Source organism: Pleurodeles waltl, chromosome 3_1, assembly GCF_031143425.1.
Source record: "Pleurodeles waltl isolate 20211129_DDA chromosome 3_1, aPleWal1.hap1.20221129, whole genome shotgun sequence".
Lineage (NCBI taxonomy): Eukaryota > Metazoa > Chordata > Amphibia > Caudata > Salamandridae > Pleurodeles > Pleurodeles waltl.
In genome coordinates this window covers 25,063,838-25,090,006 of record NC_090440.1, presented here as the reverse complement: position 1 = coordinate 25,090,006, position 26,169 = coordinate 25,063,838, and the positions used below count along the sequence as shown (strand labels likewise).

Here is a 26,169-nt window from a genome sequence, read left to right as displayed (position 1 = left end):
ACCAAGGTGCCCCCACATTGTTCAGGGCAAATTCCCCGGACTTTGTGAGTGCGGGGACACCATTACACGCGTGCACTACATATAGGTCACTACCTATATGTAGCTTCACAATGGTAACTCCGAAGATGGCCATGTAACATGTCTATGATCATGGAATTGCCCCCTCTATGCCATCCTGGCATAGTTGGCACAATCCCATGATCCCAGTGGTCTGTAGCATAGACCCTGGTACTGCCAAACTGCCTTTCCTGGGGTTTCACTGCAGCTGCTGCCAACCCCTCAGACAGGTTTCTGCCCTCCTGGGGTCAAGCCAGGCTTGTCCCAGGATGGCAGAACAAAGGACTTCCTCTGAGAGAGGGTGTTACACCCTCTCCCTTTGGAAAATGGTGTGAAGGCAGGGGAGGAGTAGCCTCCCCCAGCCTCTGGAAATGCTTTCATGGGCACATTTGGTGCCCATTTCTGCATAAGCCAGTCTACACCGGTTCAGGGACCCCTTAGCCCTGCTCTGGCGCGAAACTGGACAAAGGGAAGGGGAGTGACCACTCCCCTGACCTGTACCTCCCCTGGGAGGTGCCCAGAGCTCCTCCAGTGTGCTCCAGACCTCTGCCATCTTGGAAACAGAGGTGCTGCTGGCACACTGGACTGCTCTGAGTGGCCAGTGCCATCAGGCGACGTCAGAGACTCCTCCTGATATGCTCCTTCAGGTGTTGCTAGCCTATCCTCTCTCCTAGGTAGCCAAACCCTCTTTTCTGGCTATTTAGGGTCTCTGTCTCTTGGGATTCCTCAGATAACGAATGCAAGAGCTCATCCGAGTTCCTCTGCATCTCCCTCTTCACCTTCTGCCACGGAATCGACTGCTGACCGCGCTGGAAGCCTGCAAAACTGCAACATAGTAGCAAAGACGACTACTGCAACTCCGTAACGCTGATCCTGCCGCCTTCTCGACTGTTTTCCTGGTGGTGCATGCTGTGGGGGTAGTCTGCCTTCTCTCTGCACTAGAAGCTCCGAAGAAATCTCCCGTGGGTCGACGGAATCGTCCCCCTGCAACCGCAGGCACCAAAGAACTGCATCACCGGTACCTTGGGTCTCCTCTCAGCACGACGAGCGAGGTCCCTTGAATCCAGCAACTCTGTCCAAGGGACTCCCACAGTCCAGTGACTCTTCAGTCCAAGTTTGGTGGAGGTAAGTCCTTGCCTCCCCACGCCAGACTGCATTGTTGGAAACCACGACTTTTGCAACTACTCCGGCCTCCGTGCACTTCCGGTGGAAATCCTTTGTGCACAGTCCAGCCTGGGTCCACGGCACTCTAACCTGCATTGCATGACCTCCTAAGTTGTTCTCCGGCGACGTGGGACTCCTTTGTGCAACTTCAGGTGAGCACCGTTTCACGCATCCTCGTAGTGCCTGTTTCTGGCACTTCTCCGGGTGCTGCCTGCTGCTGAGAGGGCTCCTTGCCTTGCTCGACGTCCCCTCTGTCCCCTGACGCAATTTGCGACATCCTGGTCCCTCCTGGGCCACACAGCATCCAAAAACCCTTACCGCACGATTTGCAGCTAGCAAGGCTTGTTGGCGGTCTTTCGGCGGGAAAACACTTCTGTACGACTCTCCACGGCATGAGGGATCCGTCCTCCAAAGGGGAAGTCTCTAGCCCTTGTCGTTCTTGCAGAAACCTACGCTTCTACTGTCCAGTAGCAGCATCTTTGCACCCACAGCTGGCATTTCCTGGGCATCTGCCCATCTCCGACTTGCTTGTGACTTTTGGACTTGGTCCCCTTGTTCCACAGGTACCCTCGACTGGAAATCCATCATTGTTGCATTGTTGGTTTGTGTCTTTCCTGCAGAATTCCCCTATCACGACTTCTAAGTCCTTTGGGGAACTTTAGTGCATTTTGCACTCACTTTTCAGGGTCTTGGGGTGGGCTATTTTTCTAACCCTTACTATTTTCTAATAGTCCCAGCGACCCTCTACAAGGTCACATAGGTTTGGGGTCCATTCGTGGCTCGCATTCCACTTTTGGAGTATTTGGTTTGTGTTGCCCCTATCCCTATGTGTCTCCATTGCATCCTATTGTAACTATACATTGTTTGCACTGTTTTCTAATACTATTACTGCATATTTTGGTATTGTGTACATATATCTTGTGTATACTTGCTATCCTCATACTGAGGGTACTCACTGAGATACTTTTGGCATATTGTCATAAAAATAAAGTACCTTTATTTTTAGTATGTCTGTGTATTGTGTTTTCTTATGATATTGTGCATATGACACTAAGTGGTACTGTAGGAGCTTCACTCGTCTCCTAGTTCAGCCTAAGCTGCTCTGCTAAGCTACCATTATCTATCAGCCTATGCTGCTAGACACCCTATACACTAATAAGGGATAACTGGGCCTGGTGCAAGGTGCAAGTACCCCTAGGTACTCACTACAAGCCAGTCCAGCCTCCTACACTCCCTCCACCACCTTCTGCCTCCTATTTTAAAATATGACGGTTATATAACAGAAGCAGATTTATAGAGCGCGGCTAATCACCTGTGAAGTTATCCAGGCGCTGAGAGCGTAGCTGCTCAGTTCAGTCGAACTGCCAGGTCTTGAGTCCTTTCCTGAAGTCTGAAAGAGAGGATGGGGTTCGCAGGTGAAGGAGGAGGTCGTTCCAGGATTTGGCTGTGAGGTAGGGGAAGGAGCATCCTCCACAGTTGCTCTGGTGTACGCGAGAGAGAGGGCGGCAGAATGCAGGAGTCTGGAGGGTTGGTGGAAGTTCAGGTGGTGGTTGATGTGTGCTGGTCCTTGATTGCGAAGGGTTTTGTAGGTGTGGATCAGCATCTTCAATTGATATCTCTTCTGAGAGGGGAGCCAGTGAGGCTTGTTGAGGTGACGAGTGGTGTGGGTCCATTTGGGGAGGTCGAGGATGAATCTGGCCGCTGAGTACGGTATTGGTTGGTTCTGTATTTGCTGGTTGGTCAGTATTGGTTGCATGAAACAGTCCTTCTCTGGCAGTTCCACAAGAATCTGCAATTCACTTCCACCAGCTCTTCCTACAACTCATTCTCTCGCAGCTTTTAAAAAGGGATTTAAAACCCTCTTGTTGCACAGGCAGCTGGACTTCTGCGTGAGAGGTGGACTGTGCTTAAAAGCCCATGATATGTAACATGTTTCTGCTCTGCCTGTTCTCCATGTTCCTCTCACTCAGACCGCCAGGGGTAATGTAGCGTCCGTACCACCGCCGGGGCCGGCGGTTTCCCGCCATTTTAGCCCCGGCAGTGATAATCCGCAAGCAGCGCTGCCCTGGGGATTATGACATCCCTACCGCCAGCCTGTTTCTGGCGGTTTGCACCGCCAGGAAGAGGCTGGCGGTAAGGGGTGTCCTGGGGCCCCTGGGGGCCCCAGCACTGCCCATGCCACTGGCATGGGCAGTGCAGGGGCCCCCTAACAGGGCCCCGGCCAGCTTTTCACTGTCTGCATAGCAGACAGTGAAAAGCGCGATGGGTGCAACTGCACCCGTCGCACGGCCGCAACACCGCCGGCTCCATTAGGAGCCGGCTCCTATGTTGCGGCCTCATCCCCGCTGGGCCGGCGGGCGCAAACTTGGTTTGCGCCCGCCGGCCCAGCGGGAATGTCATAATGGGGGCCGCGCGAGTGCGGCCGCATTGGCGGCCGCACGGCGGTTACCGCCTGGCGGGCGGCTGTAGCCGCCCACCAAGGTCGTAATGACCCCCATAGTCTGGTTCTGTTGAATAGCGCTGCCCTGGGGGATGGTTCACACGATAGACCGCTGTTTAAATGAATAAGCACAAACTCAGTATGAGCACTACACAAACAACACACATATAATATTGTCTGTCTTCCTTACACTCTTCCCGCACTTTCAATGCCTGCTTCTTCCCGCATTTTTAACGTCTGTTTTTTTTCATTCCTTTCTCTTTCAATCTCTCTTAAGAGATTTGAATAAGCTCTCTTCTTCCGAGGGACCTTTCGCGCTGGGACTAAGTCAGTCACCTGAAATGCATGCCTGATATGTCTCAGCTTCAGTCCATCCAGCCTTTTGGTAGCACTGACATGTTTTGAAAGTGACTACATCAATCCTAGTGGCAGGGCTTTACGTGCGGAGAGGCCAAGGATTGGATGATCATGTATTCTGAACACCTTCTGACCCACTAACAGGCACCGGGAGAAACTGGCACTGCCTTCAGTCTTAACTCCAGAGCCCTCCCTTGTGGCCCATTATAAAGCCCTGAATGTGACTCAGTTCAAAGTGTGCACTTTACAAAAGTAATATGATGCACAACAAAATACAGAAACGCAACACTCTGGAAATAGCTAGCACTGTTACGGAACAGAAGATTAAGTAAAACGTGAAATACAAACAGAAACCAAACTGTTGAAATGAATTACTTTAACACTTTTTACATTCATTGTTTAGAAATCAATCAGTTTTTGCCTGTACAGTTAAGGACATGAATATAGGGCCCAATAGGGACCTGTTTTAATTAGTACTGCGTCTGAGACCCGGAGTGACCCGGCCCACTTGAACCCTGACTAATGGAAAGCTTGTCTATCCCACTGGATCTGATCAGTAGCTGAATCTCATTCATTATTAGCTGATGTGCTTCTTGGCAGGAGGGACCTGGTGTCTGCCAATAGACCCATTGACAAGGAGCAGTCTAGTGGGGCCAGTGAGGGCACGCAAGACAGCTTTGGGTGGATTGTGAGGCCACAAGACACCACGATGTGACAAATATCAGGCCCTGAAGTGGCACATGTGACACTATACAGAGATACCTGTGTGCTAGATTCAAGCTCTGCAGATACAAGTTATTGTATGTTACGCTGTTATGTTCGCTTATGTGTATGTGTGAAGTACACAACTCACCCAGGAGGGTATTTTGGTGCTGAAGCAGGAGCTTGAATGGCCCAGATAAGGTCAGGAGTATGCGAATCACCAAATCTTCAGTTCCTTACAGAACTGAAGACCCGAGGAGGAGCTTTGATGTGCAGGGACAGGTTGTTCCAGGCTTTAGGTGCCACATGGGAAAATGCATGGCCGCTGGACTTGGTTTTGCATATGCAGGGGTTGGGTGCAAGCAGGAGTCCGGCTGAGTGGAGGTGTCTGGTAGGTTTGTGCAAGTTTATACGGTTGTAGAGGTATGTGGGGCCAATGTTGTGTAAGGTTTTGCATGTGTGTGAGAAGATCAAAGAGTACTCGTTTGTGAACTTTGAATCAGTGGAGCTCTTTGAGGTGAGCAGAGATGTGAGTGTGGGGTGGGAAGTTGAGGGTGAACCTGGTCAACAGAGGTTTGTTTGGTCTGGGGTCTTCTGATCAGCTGAGAGTTGATTCCAGCACAGAGCTTGTTACCATAGTCCAGCTTGCTGGTGATGAGTTCTTGGGTGAGGCTTCTGCAAATGTTGGTGGGGAGACGTTTGAAGATCTTCTTGAGCATTTAGTGTGGACACTGTGTTCACTTGGCCAGTCATGTTGAGTTGGTTGTCAATTACTATTCCAAAGTTCTTTGTGTGGGTTGCAAGGGCAGTGTGGGTCTGAGGTTCGTAGGGCACTCGCTGGAGTCCTAGAGTGAAGTGTCTTTGTCGAAGATTACTACTTCCGTCTTGTCTGCGTTGAGCTTGGGTCAGTTGGTTTTCAGCCATCTGGCTATTTGGTCAAAAAGACAGAGAACTTGGTTCAGGTGTTTGGTGCCTTGACGGAGGAGAGTATAAAGTGAGTGTCATCAGCATAGCATAAGATGTTTATCTCGTGGGCAAAGATGATGTGGCTGAGTGGGGTGGTGAAGGCACTGAACAGAGTGGGGCTGAGTGAGCAGCTTTGTGGAGCTCTGTAGATGAGGTGGACAGCGTCCACGCTGAAGGGGGCCCAAGCTTGTGAATGGGTGTGACCTGTCAGGAAAGAACAAATCCAGTGAATTGCTGGACTCTGAATGCGGACTTCGTGCAGTAATTGAATACGAATGGGCTGGAAGATGGTGTGGATGACTGTGGAAAGATATGGTAGGATGAAGGCCGCCATATCACCTCTGTCTATGATCATTTGGATGTCGTCCAGGTTGGTGATGAAAGTGGTTTGTGTACTGCGCTCGGGCCTGACTCTGGAAAAGTGGTGTTGAGGGGATGGTTGTCAGTGAAGTGGATGGATAGGCATTTTTTACCATCTTTTCAATTACTTTTGCAAGTTAGGCTATCTGGGACATAGGTGAGTAGTTTGCTAGCGTCTTTGGGAATGCTGAGGTTTCTTGAGGTGAGAGAGAGAGTACTGTGGCGTATTTCCAGGAGTATGGGCAAGTGGCTGTGATGACGGGTTCTTGAATGGCGAAGGTGGGAAGGTGGTTAGGGTGATGCTCTAGGTGTTGGTAGAGATAAGTGGCACTCCTGGGACCTTTATTGGCACAACTGACTAACAGTGACAGCTAGTACTTTACAATTCCAGGCCTTTGCAGTGTGTACGAGTGTAACACCAGCAGCTAGTATTGTACCGTACCTGGGCTGTGTAGTGGCACCTGTGAGTCTAACCGTGGCACCCAGTACTGTAACCTGCCGGGCTCCGTAGCGGCATCTGTGAGTCTAACCGTGGCACCCAGTACTGTAACATGCCGGGCTCCGTAGCGGCATCTGTGAGTCTAACCGTGGCACCCAGTACTGTAACATGCCGGGCTCCGTAGCGGCATCTGTGAGTCTAACCGTGGCACCCAGTACTGTAACATGCCGGGCTCCGTAGCGGCATCTGTGAGTCTAACCGTGGCACCCAGTACTGTAACATGCCGGGCTCCGTAGCGGCATCTGTGAGTCTAACCGTGGCACCCAGTACTGTAACATGCCGGGCTCCGTAGCTGCATCTGTGAGTCTAACCGTGGCACCAGTGTTGAACCATGCCTGGGCTCCGTAGCGGCATCTGTGAGTCTAACAGTGGCACCAGTGTTGAACCATGCCTGGGCTCCGTAGCGGCATCTGTGAGTCTAACCGTGGCACCAGTGTTGAACCATGCCTGGGCTCCGTAGCGGCATCTGTGAGTCTAACAGTGGCACCAGTATTGAAACATGCCTGGGCTCCGTAGCTGCATCTGTGAGTCTAACAGTGGCACCAGTATTGAACCATGCCTGGGCTCCGTAGCGGCATCTGTGAGTCTAACAGTGGCACCAGTATTGAAACATGCCTGGGCTCCGTAGCTGCATCTGTGAGTCTAACCGTGGCACCAGTATTGAACCATGCCTGGGCTCCGGAGTGGCACCTGTGAATCTAATAGTGGCACCAGTATTGAACCATGCCTGGGCTCTGAAGTGGCACTTGTGACTCTAACAGTGGCACCAGTATTGAACCATGCCTGGGCTCTGGAGTGGCACCTGTGAGTTTAACAGTGGCACCAGTATTGAATCGTGCCCAGGCTCCATAGTGGCACCCATGAGTCGCTAACAGTGGGACCCAACACACTATCAGTCCAGGGTTTGCAGTGGTACTTACTCTGCCAGGTCCCAGTACTTCACCGCTCCATCCTGGCCAGCAGAGAGGATCATCCCTTGCCCATCCTGAGGAGACATCTTCAGCTTCACGCAGTCAATCCTGTGGGAGACAGAGGGCATGATGGTAAGCAAGGGAGAACATGGCACCCCACGGGGGGCACGGTGGGTGGGCACCAAGACACAGGCAGAGTTACTGCGGAGAAATACAGGTAAACATCACTGGTGATCAGGTACATAGAGCAAATATAAACACGAGAGCTGAGTTACGTTCAGTCAGTGTAAACATAGGATGTCGGGTAGAGAGAGTGAGCTAAACATCAAAAGAGAGTTGCACTCAGTCAATATAAACATAAGATGTCCAGTACAGTGTGTGAACGTAAACATCAGAGCTGAGTTACATTCAGTTAATGTAAGCATAAGACATCCGATACAGTGAGTAAATGTAAACATCAGAGGTGAGATCAGTGGCGGGGGACGCAAATCTCAAGCGGAGGGTTGGGGGGGTGGAGACGGAGGGGTAAAAAAAATTACCTTATCGCTGTCTCCGTCTCCTGCCGCCTCGCACTCCTCTTTCCTCTATGTGGTGTCCTAGCATTTACTGGGACACCAGCACAGGCTCCCCAGCAATCCTGGTGCTGCTTACATGCTAACATAGCATGTGAGCAGCATCAGGATTGGTCTGAGCAGCAGTCACTGCAGATCAGACACAACCCTGGGGTCTGTGCAGTTTCTCCAGCTCAGGTGTGTACACAGCTGGGCTGGAGAAACCTAAGTGCGCATGCGTGTTTGGCTGGCCTCAGGCGGCCAGCCAAACACACATGCACACTTAGAACACTCTCTCCTTGTTAGAAATGGGGTCTTTGGGAGGCAACCAGGTTACCCCCTTTCCAAGCAAGGACCCTCACTCTAGTCAGGGCAAAGGAGAAACACACCTGGTTAACCCCCGCTAACCTTCTTGGTAGCTTGGCACAAGCAGGCAGGCTTAACTCAGAGACAATGTGTTAAATATTTGTACCAACACACACAGTAAGACAGTGAACCACTACAAAATGACACAACAGAGGTTCAGAAAAATAGTAAATATTTTATCTAAACAAACAAGACTAAATACAATAAAAATCAACAACACACCATTGAAAATATGATCTTAGCACTTAAAAACTCAAAAATAGTGCCTAGAGGCACAAATGCTGCAATTTAATGTTGAGGGGCGTCATGACGGAGTCGTTTCCTGCAATTCGACGCCATGGGTGCCATTTATGGAGACGTATGGACTTCCAGATACAGTACCTTAGTAAAGCAAGTAGAAAATTGGCAGGTGCACGGAATCAGGGAGCGAGGTGTCGCTGGATCTGATGTGGCATCAGTTCCGGTGCTATGGGGCAGAGGAGCAGAGGCGTCGAGAAGAAATGTCTGGTTCTTACTGCAGAGAAGTGGAAGTGAGGCGGTGTTGGTTTCAAGGTGAGGGTCGCAATGATGTCACAGGGCCACAGGCGCTGAGATGATATCGGACGTCACGGACGTTGGACACTCAGGAGTCGTTGGGGTTGTCACACTTCTGTGAGGTCCACGGCTTCAGGGCAGGCAGCATCATGGTTTCCGTGAAGCAGCATCCTTAGCAAAGTCACACGACATCGTGTGGCATCGTTAAACAGATTTCTTTCCAGAAATTCACTTCCAGGGGCCCAGGAACTGGAATGGCACCCTCTGGCAAACTAGAATCCACAGCATGCAGACTCAAACTGGATGGTGAAGCCTTTGCTGTTCCTAAGGCTTTAAAACCGGAGGCAAGCTCTACTCCAAGCCCTTGGAGATTCTTCTTCAAGCAGGAACGCACAACAAAGTCCAGTCTTTGTCACCTTTCACAGGCAAAAGCAGAAACTGCAGCATAGCCCAACAAAGCACAGTCACAGACAGGGGCAGCACTTCTCCTCAGCTCTTCAGCTCTTCTCCTTGGCAGGGGTTCCTCCTGGTTCCAGAAGTGATCTAAATGTCTGGGGTTTCTGTCTTCAAAGTAGGCAAACTTCAAAGGAAAGTCTCTGTTGTTCACAAGATCCTGCCTTGCCCAGGCTTGGCCCCAGACACACACCAGGAGGATGGAGGTCAGGTCTCAGTCAAAAGCCATTCATGCTGCAATGTTGCAAGTGATCAACCAGGGGGTGGCGATTCTGTTGAGATCAACCCTGTATGACTGGCCACAGCTCAGGAAGTAACCCTAGGGGATAATCCAGTGGAACCATTCTTGTTAGATTTCGAAGGGATTATTACTAATGAGCCAATTCCGGAGAAGACCTACCTCCAGACACCTAGTGCTGCCTCTGATAGCAAAGGTTTATCAATAATGACATGGAACTTAGCCAGCCTTGGGAGGAAACTAGATGATACTGATTGGTGTTCATACATAAACTCCCAAGACATATGCCTTTTTCAAGAAACATGGGCTGAGGAGAAGATCATCATAGATGGGTTCCTTTCCTTTAATTTGGCTGCACAACCATCTACAAAGGCAACAGGGCAAGCAAAAGGGGGTCTCTGGATGTTATTAAACAAAAAAGTGCAATGTGAATACAAGATTTGAAAGTTTGATTGTCCAGATTTGATGGGGTTACAAATTACTTTTCAATAGAGTTTTAATATAATTCTTATCAATGTTTATGCTCGATCTGTACCTCGAGGGGTAGAATCTCAGATTTTAAATCTGTTACTTGACCTTTTAGATACCCTACAACCAACATCACATTTGATAATAGCAGGGGACGTAAATTGCACATTTGAACCTTCTGTATTATTAAAAGGCTTTACAGAGGAAGATCTAACATGGGGAATTGCACAGTTGTCCAGTGATCACTTTTGTCCTAACTCTTGTGTAGCCTCCCAGCTGGCTTCTCTTTGTTTGAAGCACGGCCTTAGGGCCTGCAATGGACGTATGCCTTCCGATTTGGATACTGCTCCCACTTTCAAACGAGGCACATCCACTAGTGTAATAGACTATTTTTTAGTGGATGTAAGACTGTGGCCCCTGTTGAGAGATATGAAGATGGATATAAGAAACAAAAGTGATCATTATCCTTTGCTACTTTCCATATCAGGGGATGTCTTTGGTAGAACTTCAAATAATCAAGTTACTATAGGCCCCACTCCTATCTTGAACAATCGGTCCACGAAGGTCAGGTGGCCGAGGGTGCAGTCGAATCCTTATTTGTTACGCGAGATATACTTAGTTTTTATTGACAATTTAGCCCCATACTATAACTGTGATTTTAATGATATCCCACTTTTATCCATACATGAAAACATGGCCACCAGATTGCAAAGTATCTTTTATAGGAAGGTTGGAGTAAGATAGCAAGGAGGCACCTCGGCCAATAATTCATGGTTTGACGAATCCTGCTATAGAGCCAAGACAGGATTAAAAAATGCCATTATTAAAGGGAACTCCGGGGAGATACAATTAGCTAGACACTCTTATAAGGAATCCATCTCTTGAGCTAAAAAATCTTGGGAAGAAACAATCTGGCAGGAGCTGCTGGATGCCACACAATCCAATAATAACAAGTTGTTTTGGGAACTGTTGAGCAAGCGAGGGAAAGAGGGTAGAACTAGCCCAAGAAATCATATACAGCCAGAAAAACGGGTTGAACACTTCTCATGCCTTTATGATAAAACTGATACCCCGTGACACCCGCTAGCAGGGAAATGGGGCAAGATCTACCCACCATCCTGGATGTGACCCCCAGCCTCGTTCCTATAGAAGGGGGCTCACAGATTTTTGAGGGCCCCATCCATTTTTCCACGGAAGAAACTGCCGAGGCTATCCGCTCGCTAAAATCGGGAAAAGCACCAGGTCCAGATAAAATCCCGGGGGATCTCTATATATCTGAGCCAGCTATTTGGACCAGGTATATCAATGCACTTTCCAATAAAATCACTGAAGGGGGCAGATCCCTACGACGTGGAAGGGTGCCGAAATTATTCCCATCTACAAAAAGGGTAATGCAAACCTCCCAACTAATTATAGGCCGATTAGTCTCATAGACAACCTTCAAAAGATTTTTGGCAAGCAACTTTTAGGTAGATTAACTAACTGGGCCACGGATCATCAGATCCTCTCTCCACTCCAAGCAGGGTTTCGATCTAGGATTAGCACAGTGGATCACGTCTTTAGACTGGCCGTGCTGTATTGGAAATATACAGCTTTTGCAAAACAACCATTATACATCGCCTTTGTTGATTTGAGATCAGCCTTCGACCAGGTTCCAAGGGAGAAGTTATGGGAGGTGCTATACAGAATAGGGACTCCAGCTAATATAATCCAACTTTTGAAGAGACTGCACGAAGACACTTATGCGCAAGTGAGATGGGGCAACCTAGGCGAACTAACAGACAAAATCATTATAAATAGAGGTGTTCGCCAGGGCTGTGTGCTGGCACAGTTTTTATTCTCTATTTTTATTAATGAGGTGGTACAGGTTTTATTGGCATGCCAGAACGATGCACCCACCCTGTGCGCTCAGAAAATCCCGATTCTTCTGTTTGCAGATGATTCCCTTCTCATTTCCAAATCCCCAATGGGCCCACAAATTCTTATTGAAGGTGAAGTGCACGGAGGTCCTCCCTTCCTGCCCTGGCTCGAGACTCACGACAGGAGGGTATGCAGTCCTTTGTGTTGGACATGACACTGCACGTTCATGTGTAAGTGTCAGCCCCTCTCTCCCATCCTGCCCAGGATGGCCCAGCACGTTGTGGATGGCCCATCAGTCACATCTAAGCTCCCTTTGTGTGTGGTTGTCTAGAGGGAATACACAAAGTGCAGCTGCCACCCACCTCAGACATGTATTGGAAACAGACAGTAGGCACTAAATGGCTAAAGTAAGAAGATACCAACTTTTCTAAAAGTTTCATTTTCAGAAATGCAATTTCAAGCCCGCCTTCACCATAAGTTTTGATTTTAAATTGTGAGTTCCGGGACATCAAACTTGAAAAGTCGATCTCTTCACGATTGGGAATTACATTTAAAAGATGCATTAATGTAATCTGAATGTTATCCTATGGGAGTGATAGGCTTTGCAGAAGTGAAAAACGAATTTGGGAGTTTCTCACTATCAGGATATGTAAAATCAAAAGCACAGGTCCTACATTTTAAATACACTGCACCCTGTCCATGGACTCTCAAGGGACTGCCTTACGGGTGACTTATCTGTATAAAAAAGAGTGTTAGGCCTGGCACAAGGTTTAACTTGGCAGGTCGACATGGTAGTTTAAAACTGCACACACAGGCTCGGCAGTGGAGGCCTGAGACATGGTTAAGGGGCTACTTTAGTAGCCACTGTTACCATGTTTAGAGGAGAGAGGAAATGCACTTTAGAACTGGTTAGCGGTGGTAAAGTACACAGAGTACTAAAGCCAGCAAAAACGAAGTCAGAGACGGCTATTTACAGTAGCAACCTCATTCAGCTCTACTCTCAGTAGTTAAGCAGAAATGACTAAATAGTTCAAATCATTCAGATTTAAGGGGGGCCTCCACAACAAAGATTTGTAGGGTGGAGAAAAAAGGACTTAAAAGCGTAGTAATGTTGACCTAGCATACCTCACCTCAACTGATATCCACAGTCACTGACAGTACCCAACTTCATACTACACTCACTAAAGGCCCCTCATCTCCCATGATGTGCACTGAGTGGGCGACACCGCTAACAATGTTCACATTATCTGAGATAAACTCAGACCTGATGTTTACATCCACTAAGTGTACCTTATGTCTTACGTTTGCATTCACTTGAGGGCCTGTGATGTTTACATTTATTTTGTGCCTGTGATGTTCTCTACATTCAATAAGTGTACCTCTCCTTAATTATATTTACATCCATCGTAGGTGCCTGAGCATCAGTGTTTACAATAACTGAGTATGACTGGTCTCTAATAATTTTTAAATTAACTGAGTGTATCTCACCTCTGATGATTTATCTTTATGTCCTGTCCCAGATGTTTTACGTTTACATTAACTGTGTGTAATTCACCTCTGATGATTACTTTTGCTCACTGTGCAGGATGTCTTATGTTTACATTAACTGAGTGTAACTCACCTCTGATGATTTATCTTTCTTTACTGTCACAGATGTTTTATGTTTACATTAACTAAATGTAGCTCACTGTACTTGATCTCATATTTTTACATTGACTGACTGTACCTCACCTCTGATGTTTACATTCACTCACTCTACTGGACATCCTATGTTTAAATTGACTGAGTATAACTCTCCCTGGTGTTTGTGTTCACTCACTTTACTGGACATCCTATGTTTACACTAAATGAGTGTTAACTCTCCTCTGATGTTTACATTTACTCATTGTACCGGATGTCGTATGTTTACGTTATCTGAATAAAACTCACCTCTGAAGTTTACGTGTACTCACCGTACCTGAGGTCCTATATTTACGTAAACCTGAGTGTAACTCACCTCTGATATTTGCTTCACGGTACCGGATGTCTTATGTTTACATCAACTGAGTGTAACTTACTTCTGATGTTTACCAACTTTTTTCTGATGTTTACCCTAATGTATACAAAAGACTGGATGTCTTTTGTTTACATTATCTGAGTGTAACTCACCTCTGATGATTTATCTTTATTTACTCTACCAGATGTTTTATGTTTACATTAACTAAATGTTACTCACTCTACCTGATTTTGTATATTTACATGAACTGAGTGTAACTCACCTCTAATATTTACGCTTACTCACTGTACTGAATGTCTTACATTTACATTAATTGAGTGTAACACCTTTGATGTTTACCTTTACTCACCGTGTAGGATGGCTTATGTCTATATTAACTGGGTGTAACTCACCTCGGATGTTCACCTTTACTCACACTTCTGGACGTTTATGTTGAGTGTAACTCACTGTACTTGAATGTAACTCATATCTGATGTTTACCTTTACTCACTGTATCGGATGTCTTATCTTTACATTGACAAAGTGTATATCACCCAGGGGTGGTTCCTTCACTATGGTGAAGGAGCATTGCCCCCCTGGCCAAAAGCAAGGAGATGAAAAGTGAAATGATAGTTTTCTATTGTTTCGTTTTTCATCTGTTAGCTCAGCCAGCAGAGTGTACAGGGAGGGCCGGGGCTGGGCCATGGGAGGTGGGAAATGGGAGGAGGGAGGAGGGAGGAGGAGTGTTAAACCTGGCATCCTTGCTGTTGTCTCCCTTAACCTTTTGCCTCTACTTCCCAGGTTGTTGATGTGTGCTGGACTCTGTTTTTGTTGTTTTTGGTACTCTGGGCACTTTACCACTGCTGACCAGTGTTAAAGTGCAAGTGCTCCCTATGTGAAATTGTATGTATTGGCTTTTCCATGATTGGCATAGTTGACTTACTAATAAGTCCCTAGTAAAGTGCACTAGAGGTGGCAAGGGCCTGTAAATCAAATGCTACTAGTGGGCCTGCAGCACTGGTTGTGCCACCCACATTAGTAGCCCTGTGAACGTGGCTCAGACCTGCCAATGCAGTATCTGTGTGTGCAGTTTTAACCTGCCAAATACGACTTGGCAAGTGTACCCATTTGCCAGGCCTAACCGTTCTCTTTTTATACATGTAAGGCACCCCTAAGGTAGGCCCTAGGTAGCCCCGTGGGCAGGGTGCAGTGTATATTAAAGGTGGGACATGTATTGATGTGTTTTGCATGTCCTAACAGTGAAATACTGCCAAATTCGGTTTTCACTGTTGCAAGACCTATCTCTCTCATAGGTTAACAAGGGGGCTGCCTTTAAATATTCTTAAAGTGTAGATTCCCTTTGAGAGCAGATAGAAATGTGGAGTTTGGTGTCTCTGAACTCACAGTTTAAAAATACATCTTTTGGTAAAGTTGGATTTTAAATTGTTTGAAAATGCCACTTTTAGAAAGTGGGTATTTTCTTGCTTTAACCATTCTGTGACTCTGCCTGTTTGTGGATTCCCTGTCTGGGTCAGTTTGACAGTCGGGCTGTTTGTGCATCTCCTCTAGACAGTGACACAAAGGGTGCTGGGGTGTAGCCTGCATATCCTGATGAGCCATATGTGCTAGAGTGGCGAGATGAGTGGCCACTCACATCTGAAATGGCTGTGTCTGCCCTCACACGATGAAGTCTCCAACCCCCAGGTGTGTTTGTTTGACACAAGCTTTATTCGATCAAATAGATCATCAAAGCAAACATACAATGAATAAATAGTAAATAGTAAAATCAGAAAAGTTTAAAATGTAATTCAATAAAACCTATACAAGCAATGCACAATAAAAAGACTTATCCGCTAGTATTTAAAACTCATTGCTGATAGCACAGTTACGTATGCATCATGCTGCTAGCAAATACTTGCTAACAGCATGTATTAAAACCTTAGAATTATGACTTTTTAAGATCCTCAAAGCAGAGGCGCAGTCTCTTATCCCCAGTTACCGGCACATGTTACAAATCCACTTTGACCTGGGAGAAGAATAGGCGGGGCAGAAAAACATGAAATGTTCGACTGTTTCAGATGTTGTACCACATACAGGACATATATCAGTTACTGTTTTTGTACCCCATCTACACATCAAAGACTTTAGTGGCAACGACCTGAAGCGGAATCTGGCATATAAACTTTTGCCTAAGATATCGGGTATAGTGTCTAAATATAATTCAAATTGCGGATACCACTTAAGATCTAAGAAAAGATTTGTTAGACAACCATGGGATCTGTGAAAAATGTAATCATTCCATACATAGGACCAGTATACGCGCTTTAACACTTTGGAATGAGCTTTCTCAAGTTTGTGTGGTTTTTCCCAAAAGTCTCCAAGGCCCAGGTTGCTAAACCATCTGGATACATGTATTACCCAGGGAATAGAATTTGAGTTGGGACATTTTAGCAGATCTAAAAGAGAGGACTTATAAACATCTAGTTCTGGCACAGTCCATAGCCTAACCCAATAAAGGAGTGGTCTTAGGATAATTAGGTCAGCTATCCGTCTCAGGCCCAGATCTAAAAACAATGGAGTCAGCGGAGTACTAGGAGGGCAGGCGCATAGAGCCCTCGCAAAGCTATTCTCTCCAATAGTTAACCTATTGCAGTCGGAAAAGCCCCGGACCTCTGCTCCATAGACGGCAGCTCCCTGTGCTCTGGCAATATAGATCTTAATTGCCAGGGAGACAGTTTTTGCTGTTGTACCCCGAAAAAAACAAAGGATAGATACTGCGTTGTGTTGCAAGCGGCCAGCACTTTTATTAACCTGATCTGCCCAATGCATATTATCGGTGATCCTCACACCCAAGTAGTCGATGGAGCTGACCTTGTCCAAGAGGTCGCCTTCCAGGCTGATAGTACATTTCTTCCGCACTCCAGAACGGAGTGCCATTAACTTGGTTTTCTTGTGATTCAGCTCTAGGCCGTACTCGTGGTCTCCCCCACTTCAAAGGCATCATTGGGTATAAGAACTGAACTTCAGACCCTACCAACTCAGTACACTTCCGGATCTGTGGATACTCTGCCAGGAAGGACTGCTGTGCTGCTACAAGGATTGCCGCTCATGACTGTGAGACTCCAACCTGCTTGTCTGCCATGCCCAGCTGACTCTTCATGCCTGCAGACCACCACCACCAGCGACGCTCTCCTTGCTCCCGGCAAACTTCTTCCCCACAAAAGGGACTCTTGGCTCAATTCTTGAGAAGTTAAAACTTCTTACCTGGGACTGTCTCAGACCCATGCTTCATCCTGGTTGGCCGGAACGTTTGGATTTACCCCATTCTAGTGCAAACTGATGTCCCTGGTTGGTGCTTTATGTTTTTAAGCACTACATTGAATTGTAATATTTAAAAATTCCTATCCTGACTTCTATTTTTTTCGTTTTGGTCTTGTTTTGCTCATACAATTAAGCTCTATTTTTCTAATCAGGTGTGGTGTCTTTTTGTGTGGTGTTTTCACTGTTCAATGTTTGAAGTGTTGCACAAATACTTTGCACATTGCCTTTTAAGTTAAGCCAAGCTACCAGAGGGCGAGCACATGTTAATATATGGTGTTTTTCTGACTTACCCTGACTAGGATTGTGGCTTCTACTTGGATACCGCTGCCCAAAAGAAACCCAATTTCTAACAGCTACTAATGTAGCACTAGCCATGTAATGAGTTCTGTCTGCATCTGTGCATCAATACTACTTGTGGTGCCTGGTGCTAGCCCATGGCCAGTGCCGGGGCTGACCAGGCAGCAGTCACTGTAGATACCCTCTCGTGCTGAGATATAGAACCACACACTGTGGCCCAACCTGCCATCACTCTTTTTGAAACCACTTGTCTCGTATCCTTTGCATCTCTCACTCTGGCCCAAGGTTTGACCAGACAACTTTATTTACACATAACATGCCCGGGCCATCCTGTGGCTTAACGCCCAGGTAGCGGTGCGCTCCATTCTTTTCACTTACAGTGCTGCAGTGACATGTTGTATTGTATTGTACTGTATTCATATGGCACTTACTACCCCTGATGAGGCGTTGAAGTGTTTATGGTGAGTAGCACGCTAATCCCGAACCCAAGGTTAGTCCAGTGATTATTGTTGGTAAGTGGGATCAGTCTTCAGCTCTAAAGGAAAGCACATTCCATGTATTTCCTCCCGTTCCTTTGTGGTAGATTAAAATAATAAGAATTAGGTGTGGTCACTGTCGTGGACTATGTGGGTTCATGCACAGTTTTAGAATACAGGGGGTGTAGCTTTCTGAGATAGCATGCAATCTGAGGGTGTAAAGCTGTAGAAAGAAACCATATTAACACACTATGTACTGGGTAGACAACTTAAACATGAGGATCTATGTGTGTAGATCATTTAAACATTATGAGCCTGAGCCTGCTCTGTGCCCAGCCTAGAGCAGCCTTTTAAAGACAGCGTGGATCATCCCAAGTTTGGTACAGGGTCTGTGTATTGCACAAGGGAAGGTGGCACAGATTCTTTCAGTAAGAAAAGTTTCATTTAATGACCTTCCCTCAGTACACTAATATCACTGTGTGTTAAGGTCATTTAACTCACCAATTATTAGTTACCTGTCACTGGCCAACAGCATCTCGCCAACACACAGTCAGAGTTGTACACCATGTTACCTATTCCCATTCTAGCATATTCCTACCGCACAGTAGAGCAACCACAGGTACAAAACAGTGAGATACCTACCAGCCTTGTATGATGGTAATTGTTAAAATAGCCAAGATACATGCATTATTTCAAATCAGTTGCATTGTTTCATAATGGAAAATAACCACAAATCCTCTGGTCATGTGATGCATTAGTGTGTACATCTCAGCAGTCTCACCGGTTCCAGCTGCTAACGTGTGTTATAATACATTTTATCAGTGCTTACAAACACTACATACAGGGCCCACAAGTTTTCTTAGAAGCCTAGCGCTGCCATACCCCAGGACTGCTGAATACCAAGGCTGCCTGGTCTTGATTGCTCGTCATGCCTCTTTCTTTTATCACCCTACAATTCCTCCATCTCTAGCTCATGAGTACCAAAACTGTGTAGTCTATCCTCCACCTTATGCATCCTTCTCTCACCACCTTATACTTCTGGTCTCTTTATCTCATGAATACAAGGCAGCCTAGTCTGTCTCCCACCTTATGCATCCTTCTTTCACCACCTTATACTTCTGGTCTCTTTATCTCATGAATACAAGGCAGCCTAGTCTGTCTCCCACCTTATGTATCCTTCTTTCACCACCTTATACTTCTGGTCTCCTTATCTCATGAATACAAGGCTGCCTAGACTGTCTTCCCTCTTATGCATTCTTCTTTCACTGCCCTGCACATCCTGTCTCTTTGTCTCATGAATACAAGGCAGCCTATTCTGTCTCCCACCTTATGCATCCTTCTTTCACCACCTTATACTTACGGTCTCTTTATCTCATGAGTACACAGCAGCCTAGTCTGTTTCCCACCTTATGCATCTTTCTTTCACCACCTTATACTTCCGGTCTCTTTATCTAGAATACAAGGCTGCCTAGTCTGTCTCCCACCTTATGCATCCTTCTTTCACCACCTTATACTTCTGGTCTCTTTATCTCATGAATACAAGGCAGCCTAGTCTGTCTCCCACCTTATGCATCCTTCTTTCACCACCTTATACTTCTGGTCTCTTTATCTCATGAATACAAGGCTGCCTAGACTGTCTTCCCTCTTATGCATCCTTCTTTCACTGCCCTGCATGTCCCGTCTCTTTATCTCATAAATACAAGGCAGCCTAGTCTGTCTCCCACTTTATGCATCCTTCTTTCACCACCTTATACTTCTGGTCTCTTTATCTAATGAATACAAGGCAGCCTAGTCTGTCTCCCTCCTTATGCATCCTTCTTTCACCACCTTATACTTCCGGTCTCTTTATCTCATGAAAACAAGGCTGCCTAGACTATCTTCCCTCTTATGCATCCTTCTTTCACTGCCCTGCACGTCCCGTCTCTTTATCTCATGAATACAAGGCAGCCTAGTCTGTCTCCCACCTTATGCATCCTTCTTTCACCACCTTATACTTCCGGTCTCTTTATCTCATGAACACCTGGCTGCCTAGACTATCTTCCCTCTTATGCATCCTTCTTTCACTGCCGTGCACGTCCTGTCTCTTTATCTCATGAATATCAATGCTGTATATTTTGTCTTCCACGTTATGCATCCTTCTTTCACCACCCTGCACTTCTGGTCTCTTTATGTCATGAATACCAAGGCTGCCTCCTCTGTCCTCCACCTTATGAACCTTCTTTCACAGCCCTGCACGTCATGTCTCTTTATCTCATGTATACCAATGCTGTATATTCTGTCTTCCATGTTATGCATCCTTCTTTCACCACCCTGCACTTCTGGTCTCTTTATCTCATGAATACCAAGGCTGCCTCCTCTGTCCTCCACCTTATGCATCCTTCTTTCACCACCCTGCACTTCCTGCCTCTTTATCTCACGCATATCAATGCTGTATATTCTGTCTTACACCATATGTATCCTTCTTTCACTTCCTTGTACTTCTTGTCTGTTTATCTCATGAATACCAACATTGCCTAGTGTGTTTTCCACCTTAAGCACCCTTTTTCACCGCCCTGCACGTCCTGTCTCTTTATCTCATGAATACAAGGCTGCCTACCCTGTCTTCCGCCATATGAATCCTTCTTTCACCACCTCATACTTCCGGTCTCTTTATCTCATGAATACAAGGCAGATTAGTCTGCTTTCCACCTTCCTTCTTTCACTGCCCTGCATGTCCTGTTTCTTTATCTCATGAATACCAAGGCCACCTAGTCTGTCTTACACATTATGCATCCTTCCTTCGCCGCCCTCCACTTCCTGCCTCTTTATCTCATGAATACCAAGGCTGTATAGTCTGTCTTCCACCTTATGCATCCTTCTTTCACCGCCCTGCACTTCCTGCCTCTTTATCTCATGAATACCAAGGCTGTATAGTCTGTTTTCAACCTTACGCATCCTTCTTTCACTGCCCTACACTTCCTGCCTCTTCATCTCATGAATATCAATGCTGTATATTCTGTGTTCCATCATATGTATCCTTCTTTCACTGCCTTGTACTTCTTGTCTGTTTATCTCATGAATACCAACACTGCCTAGTATGTCTTCCACCTTAAGCATCCTTTTTCACCACCCTGCACGTCCTGTCTCATTATCTCATGAATACTAGGCTTCCTACCATGTCTTCCGCCTTATGAATCCTTCTTTCACCAACTCATACTTCCGGTCTCTTTATCTCATGAATACAAGGCAGCTTAGTCTGCTTTCCACCTTATGCATCCTTCTTTCACTGCCCTGCATGTCCTGTTTCTTTATCTCATGAATACCAAGGGCGCCTAGTCTGTCTTCCACCTTATGCATCCTTCCTTCACCCCCCTCCACTTCCTGCCTCTTTATCTCATGAATACCATGGCTGTATGGTCTGTCTTCCACCTTATGCATCCTTCTTTCACCGCCCTGCACTTCCTGCCTCTTTATGTCATGAATACCAAGGCTGTATAGTCTGTCTTCCACCACCCTGTACTTCCTGCCTCTTTATCTCATGAATACCAAGGCTGTATGGTCTGTCTTCCACCTTATGCATCCTTCTTTCACCACCCTGCATGTCCTGTCTCTTTATCCCATGAATACCACAGCTGCCTAGTCTGTCTTCCACCTTATGCATCCTTCTTCCACCGCCCTGCACTTCCTGCCCCTTTATCTCATGAATGCCAAGGCTGCATAGTCTGTCTTCCACCTCATGCATCCTTCTTTCACCGCCCTGCACTTCCTGCCTCTTTATCTCATGAATACCAAGGCTGTATATTCTGTCTTCCACCTGATGCATCCTTCTTTCACAGCCCTGCATGTCCTGTCTCTTTATCCCATGAATACCACAGTTGCCTAGTCTGTCTTCCACCTTATGCATCCTTCTTCCACCGCCCTGCACTTCCTGCCTCTTTATCTCATGAATACGAAGGCTGCATAGTCTGTCTTCCACCTCATGCATCCTTCTTTCACCACCCTGCACTTCCTGTCTCTTTATCTCATGAATACCAAGGCTGTATAGTCTGTCTTCCACCTTATGCATCCTTCTTTCACCACCCTGCACTTCCTGCCTCTTTATCTCATGAATACCAAGGCTGCATAGTCTGTCTTCCACCTCATGCCTCATTCCATTGCCCTGCATTTCTCGTCTTTTTATCACATGAATATCAAGGCTGCCCTGTGTTGAGTCCACCTCACGCCTCCTTCTTCCACCATCACCCTACACTCACTGGGCCTGATTCACAATGGTAAACTTACACTTTTGGGATTTTTTGCAATTCAAAGATGAATTTTATGAGTAGTATATTAAGTACTGTGATGTCTGCACACATAAAAAGATAGGAGTTGAGAAGATACTACTCGTAAAATTGCTTTGTGAATTGAAAAAAGTGTGTAAATTTATACAAAACAGCAAGTTTACCTTTGTGAATCATGCTCACTGTCTCTTTCACTCTTGCAAGCTCTTTTTCTCCCAATTCTCTCCCTTTGTCACTATTTCGTTTTTCCCATCCTCCTTTTTTCTCCCATGTTTGCCCTTCTCTCTTGCTCTAGCTAAAAGTCTGACAATGAAAAATAAGCCTGGGTCCTAGAAACATGAGTGCTGTTACCCCCAGCTCAAATTAAGCACTGCATTTGAATTTTTAAAAGTTAAATGTTTTAATTTAATGTTAAATTACGCAGTAACAGGGCAACCTCATACCCCCAATGAAGCATGGCAGAGGTTTTGGACACACCTGGACGATTTCACTTGCTCCGCCCCCCCCCCCAGGTGAAAGGATAGATTAACCTGCTGCACAGAGCAGAGAAAACAGAACCGTGCCACATGACGCCTTCCTCATATCCCACCTGCAGAAGGGCCCCTACTGAACTGGATAATCAGTCCCACCCAAAGAAGGGCCCGTAGTGAACTGGATAATCACTCCTACCTGAAGAAGGGCCCCTACTGTACTGGATAATCATTCCTACCTGAGGAAGGGCCCCTAGTGAACTGGATAATCACTCCTACCTGAAGAAGGGTCCCTAGTGAACTGGATAACTAGTCCTACCTGAAGAAGGGCCCTTAGTGAACTGGATAGATAACCAGTCCTACCTGAAGAAGGGCCCCTAGTGAACTGGATAACCAGTCCTACCTGAAGAAGGGCCCCTAGTGAACTGGATAATCACTGCTACCTGAAGAAGGGGCCCTACTGAACTGGATAATCAGTCCTAGCAAAAGAAGGATCCCTAGTGAACTGAATAATCAGTCCTACCCGAAGAAGGGCCCCTAGTGAACTGGATAATCTATGCTACCTGAAGAAGGGCCCCTACTGAACTGGATAATCAGTCCTAGCAGAAGAAGGATCCCTAGTGAACTGAATAATCAGTCCTACCCAAAGAAGGGCCCCTAGTGAACTGGATAATCACTGCTACCTGAAGAAGTTCCCCTACTGAACTGGATAATCAGTCCTAGCAGAAGAAGGATCCCTAGTGAACTGAATAATCAGTCCTACCCAAAGAAGGGGCCCTAGTGAACTGAATAATCACTCCTACCTGAAGAAGGGCCCCTACTGTACTGGATAATCACTCCTACCTGAAGAAAGGCCCCTAGTGTACTGGATAAATAGTCCTTCCTGAAGAATGGCCCCTAGAGAATAAGACAATCCTCCTACCTGATGAAGGGCCCCTAGTGAACTGGATAACCAGTCCTACCTGAGGAAGGGCCCCTAGTGAACTGGATAGATAACCAGCCCTACCTGAAGAAAAGCCCCTAGTGAACTGGATAATCAGTCCTACCCGAAGAAGGGCCCCTAGTGAACTGGATAATCACTCTTATGTGAAGAAGGGCCCCTTCTGTACTGGATAATCACTCCTACCTGAAAAAGGGGCCCTAGTGTACTGGATAAATAGTCCTACCCGAAGAAGGGCCCCTAGTGAACAGGACAATCCTCCTCCCTGAAGAAGGGTCCCCAGTGAACTGGATAATCAATCCTAGCAGACGAAGGACCCCTAGTGAACACGGTTGTAGGCTGGTATTTTCGCCATTGTCCGCAGATCATAATTAGGGGTCACGCTTTTATGATATTTATTTTTTTACATTTTAGTCTGTAATGTTCACATTTATTTTTGGGCCATGTTATTGATATTTAGTCATATTTATTTTGTGTTTTGAGAATAGATGAAGTCGTACAATGGTATATTTCCACATTTGTTTAACTAATAGACGTGTACCCATACGTGGAAGCCTGTCGCGATTTAGCAAAGTAAGCCGCCAAATATAACAAAACACTGCACCCATCGGTGCATATTAGCGTTAAACTACAAATATATTTCAACTTATGCCTGCATTTAAGGAAATCTGCTCTTGTTTTGTAACTCCCTATCAGTCTACCTGCTCAGCTTCTGCCTGGAGTTCATAAAAGAAAGCACGGAGAGTCTTTCTCAAAAGGCACAATTTTCTGTATTTTTCCACTTTTAAAAATAAATGCAGACAGGAAATACATAGTTTTCTGTCTGTATTTATCTGTAAAAATCAGTAAAAACTGAAAACTGGGAGCCTTAATAATAATCTCTGGTTTTGCGATATTGAGGTTTAAATGGTGTTCATCATCCATGTACCTATGCCCTGAAGGCAGTCATCAAGTTTTAAGTCATGGAAGTCTTCAAGACCATCTATTTTTTAAATGATTTCAGTGTCATCTACATAGTTGTAACAGGTGAGGTTATAATCAAGTTTGTTCAAGGAATTAGGTAGATGTTGAATAATAGAGGGTATTTGATGGACCCTGAGGAAAACCACTGCATTGTGCGTGAGAAGCGGATGTGCAAGGTAGTACCAACTCTAGTCACAGCTGAGAGGCCAAAAATGCAAAGAGCATTAGCTGAACTCTCTTCTCACCTCTCACAGATGCTGTGCCAAACAAAAATTGCTATGTTAAAAGACTGCTTATGCAGGACTTTGAGTCGTGTTGTTCATAAACCAGTGGCTTACCAGAAGTAGTGTGAATTATTCTTTAAGAAATGGTTTAATATCTAGATAATTCTCCAAGTGTCAACATGCTAAGAATGTATCTTATTGAACCAAATAATATGGAAACTATAATTAGGGCAACTGTGGCTGAAAGCACTCATATTATACTTTACCTCTCTAGAAATCTCTGCACAACATCAGCTAAAATTGCAGATTTTTTATACATTGTAGTATCGGATTTGTGTAGTACGAATATGCTTTTTAAAATGTATTGACTCCTTTGAAATGCTGCTTTATTCTAATCAAATTAATGGACACGGCACATAAGTTGCTGTTATGAGGTCCTATGTAAATAGTGTACTGAGTGCATACTACTTGGTGAACATTTGGGGTACTGTTTTTTGGGTGAAGTTTTGGGTGATAGGAATTATATTGGGATCCAAGCATTTCACAGCACCAACAGGGATGATAAGTAAATTACATGACTCGAGAGAAATCTGACACCAGTTTATCAAAACAAAGCTGATTTTATAAAATTTTAGACATCAAAACAAAGTCGATACACAAAGTATAACCGGAGTTATCAATTTTAGAGGATTAAATAAATCAGTATTTTGAAGAGCTGTCAAACTCTATCATTGCAGTCAATGGAGAAAACACAGTATGCAATCAGTCACATGTGGGGTGAGTTCTGTGGAACCCACCTAAGGTTAAGGTTTTGCGGTCCCACAGACCAAACTTCAACAGTGAGTACAATTTTACCTGGCTGGAGGGGCTGGGATGCAGAAGGGTGCTGGCTGTCATTGGTGCTAAGCAGGACTCATGGTCTTGGAGTGGGCATCTTAGCAAAAGATGACTTGCAGGTTGAGTTCAGTGAAGCCCTTTAGTTCTTAAGCTTGGAGTTGGCCCTAGATCAGAAATCACCAGGCAGAACAGCTCAGCTACACTCTGGCAATTTGGGTGCGGAGGTGCTCCTGCTGATCCCTAGTGCTGAATGGGATCTGCGGGTTCTGGCTTTACCAAGCGTGCCAATGCAGGCTGAAAGGAGATGCAAGGACTGGACAATGGTTCAGGTGTCAGGGGTGCCCCTTAAATCCTGGATTTATGGGATGCTAAGGGGTGTGAAGACTAGTGACCAATGGTCATCTAATCCTATGGCTAATCTGCCCCTGAAGTGACTACATCCTGTGGGTGCCCGTCACCAAACTATCCAGAACCCACTATT

The 26,169-nt window shown here is 45.9% G+C and overlaps 1 protein-coding gene across 1 annotated transcript in view; it reads right to left on the bottom strand.

Annotated features, from left to right (window-relative positions):
* Nucleotides 1–26,169, bottom strand: part of LOC138283713 (F-box/WD repeat-containing protein 7-like) — a 334,239-nt gene that overhangs the window by 23,311 nt on the left and 284,759 nt on the right. The window contains exon 16 of the mRNA XM_069221757.1: nucleotides 7,466–7,564. Coding sequence (XP_069077858.1) covers nucleotides 7,466–7,564 — 99 coding nt within the window. The remainder of the gene's footprint in view (nucleotides 1–7,465; nucleotides 7,565–26,169) is intronic.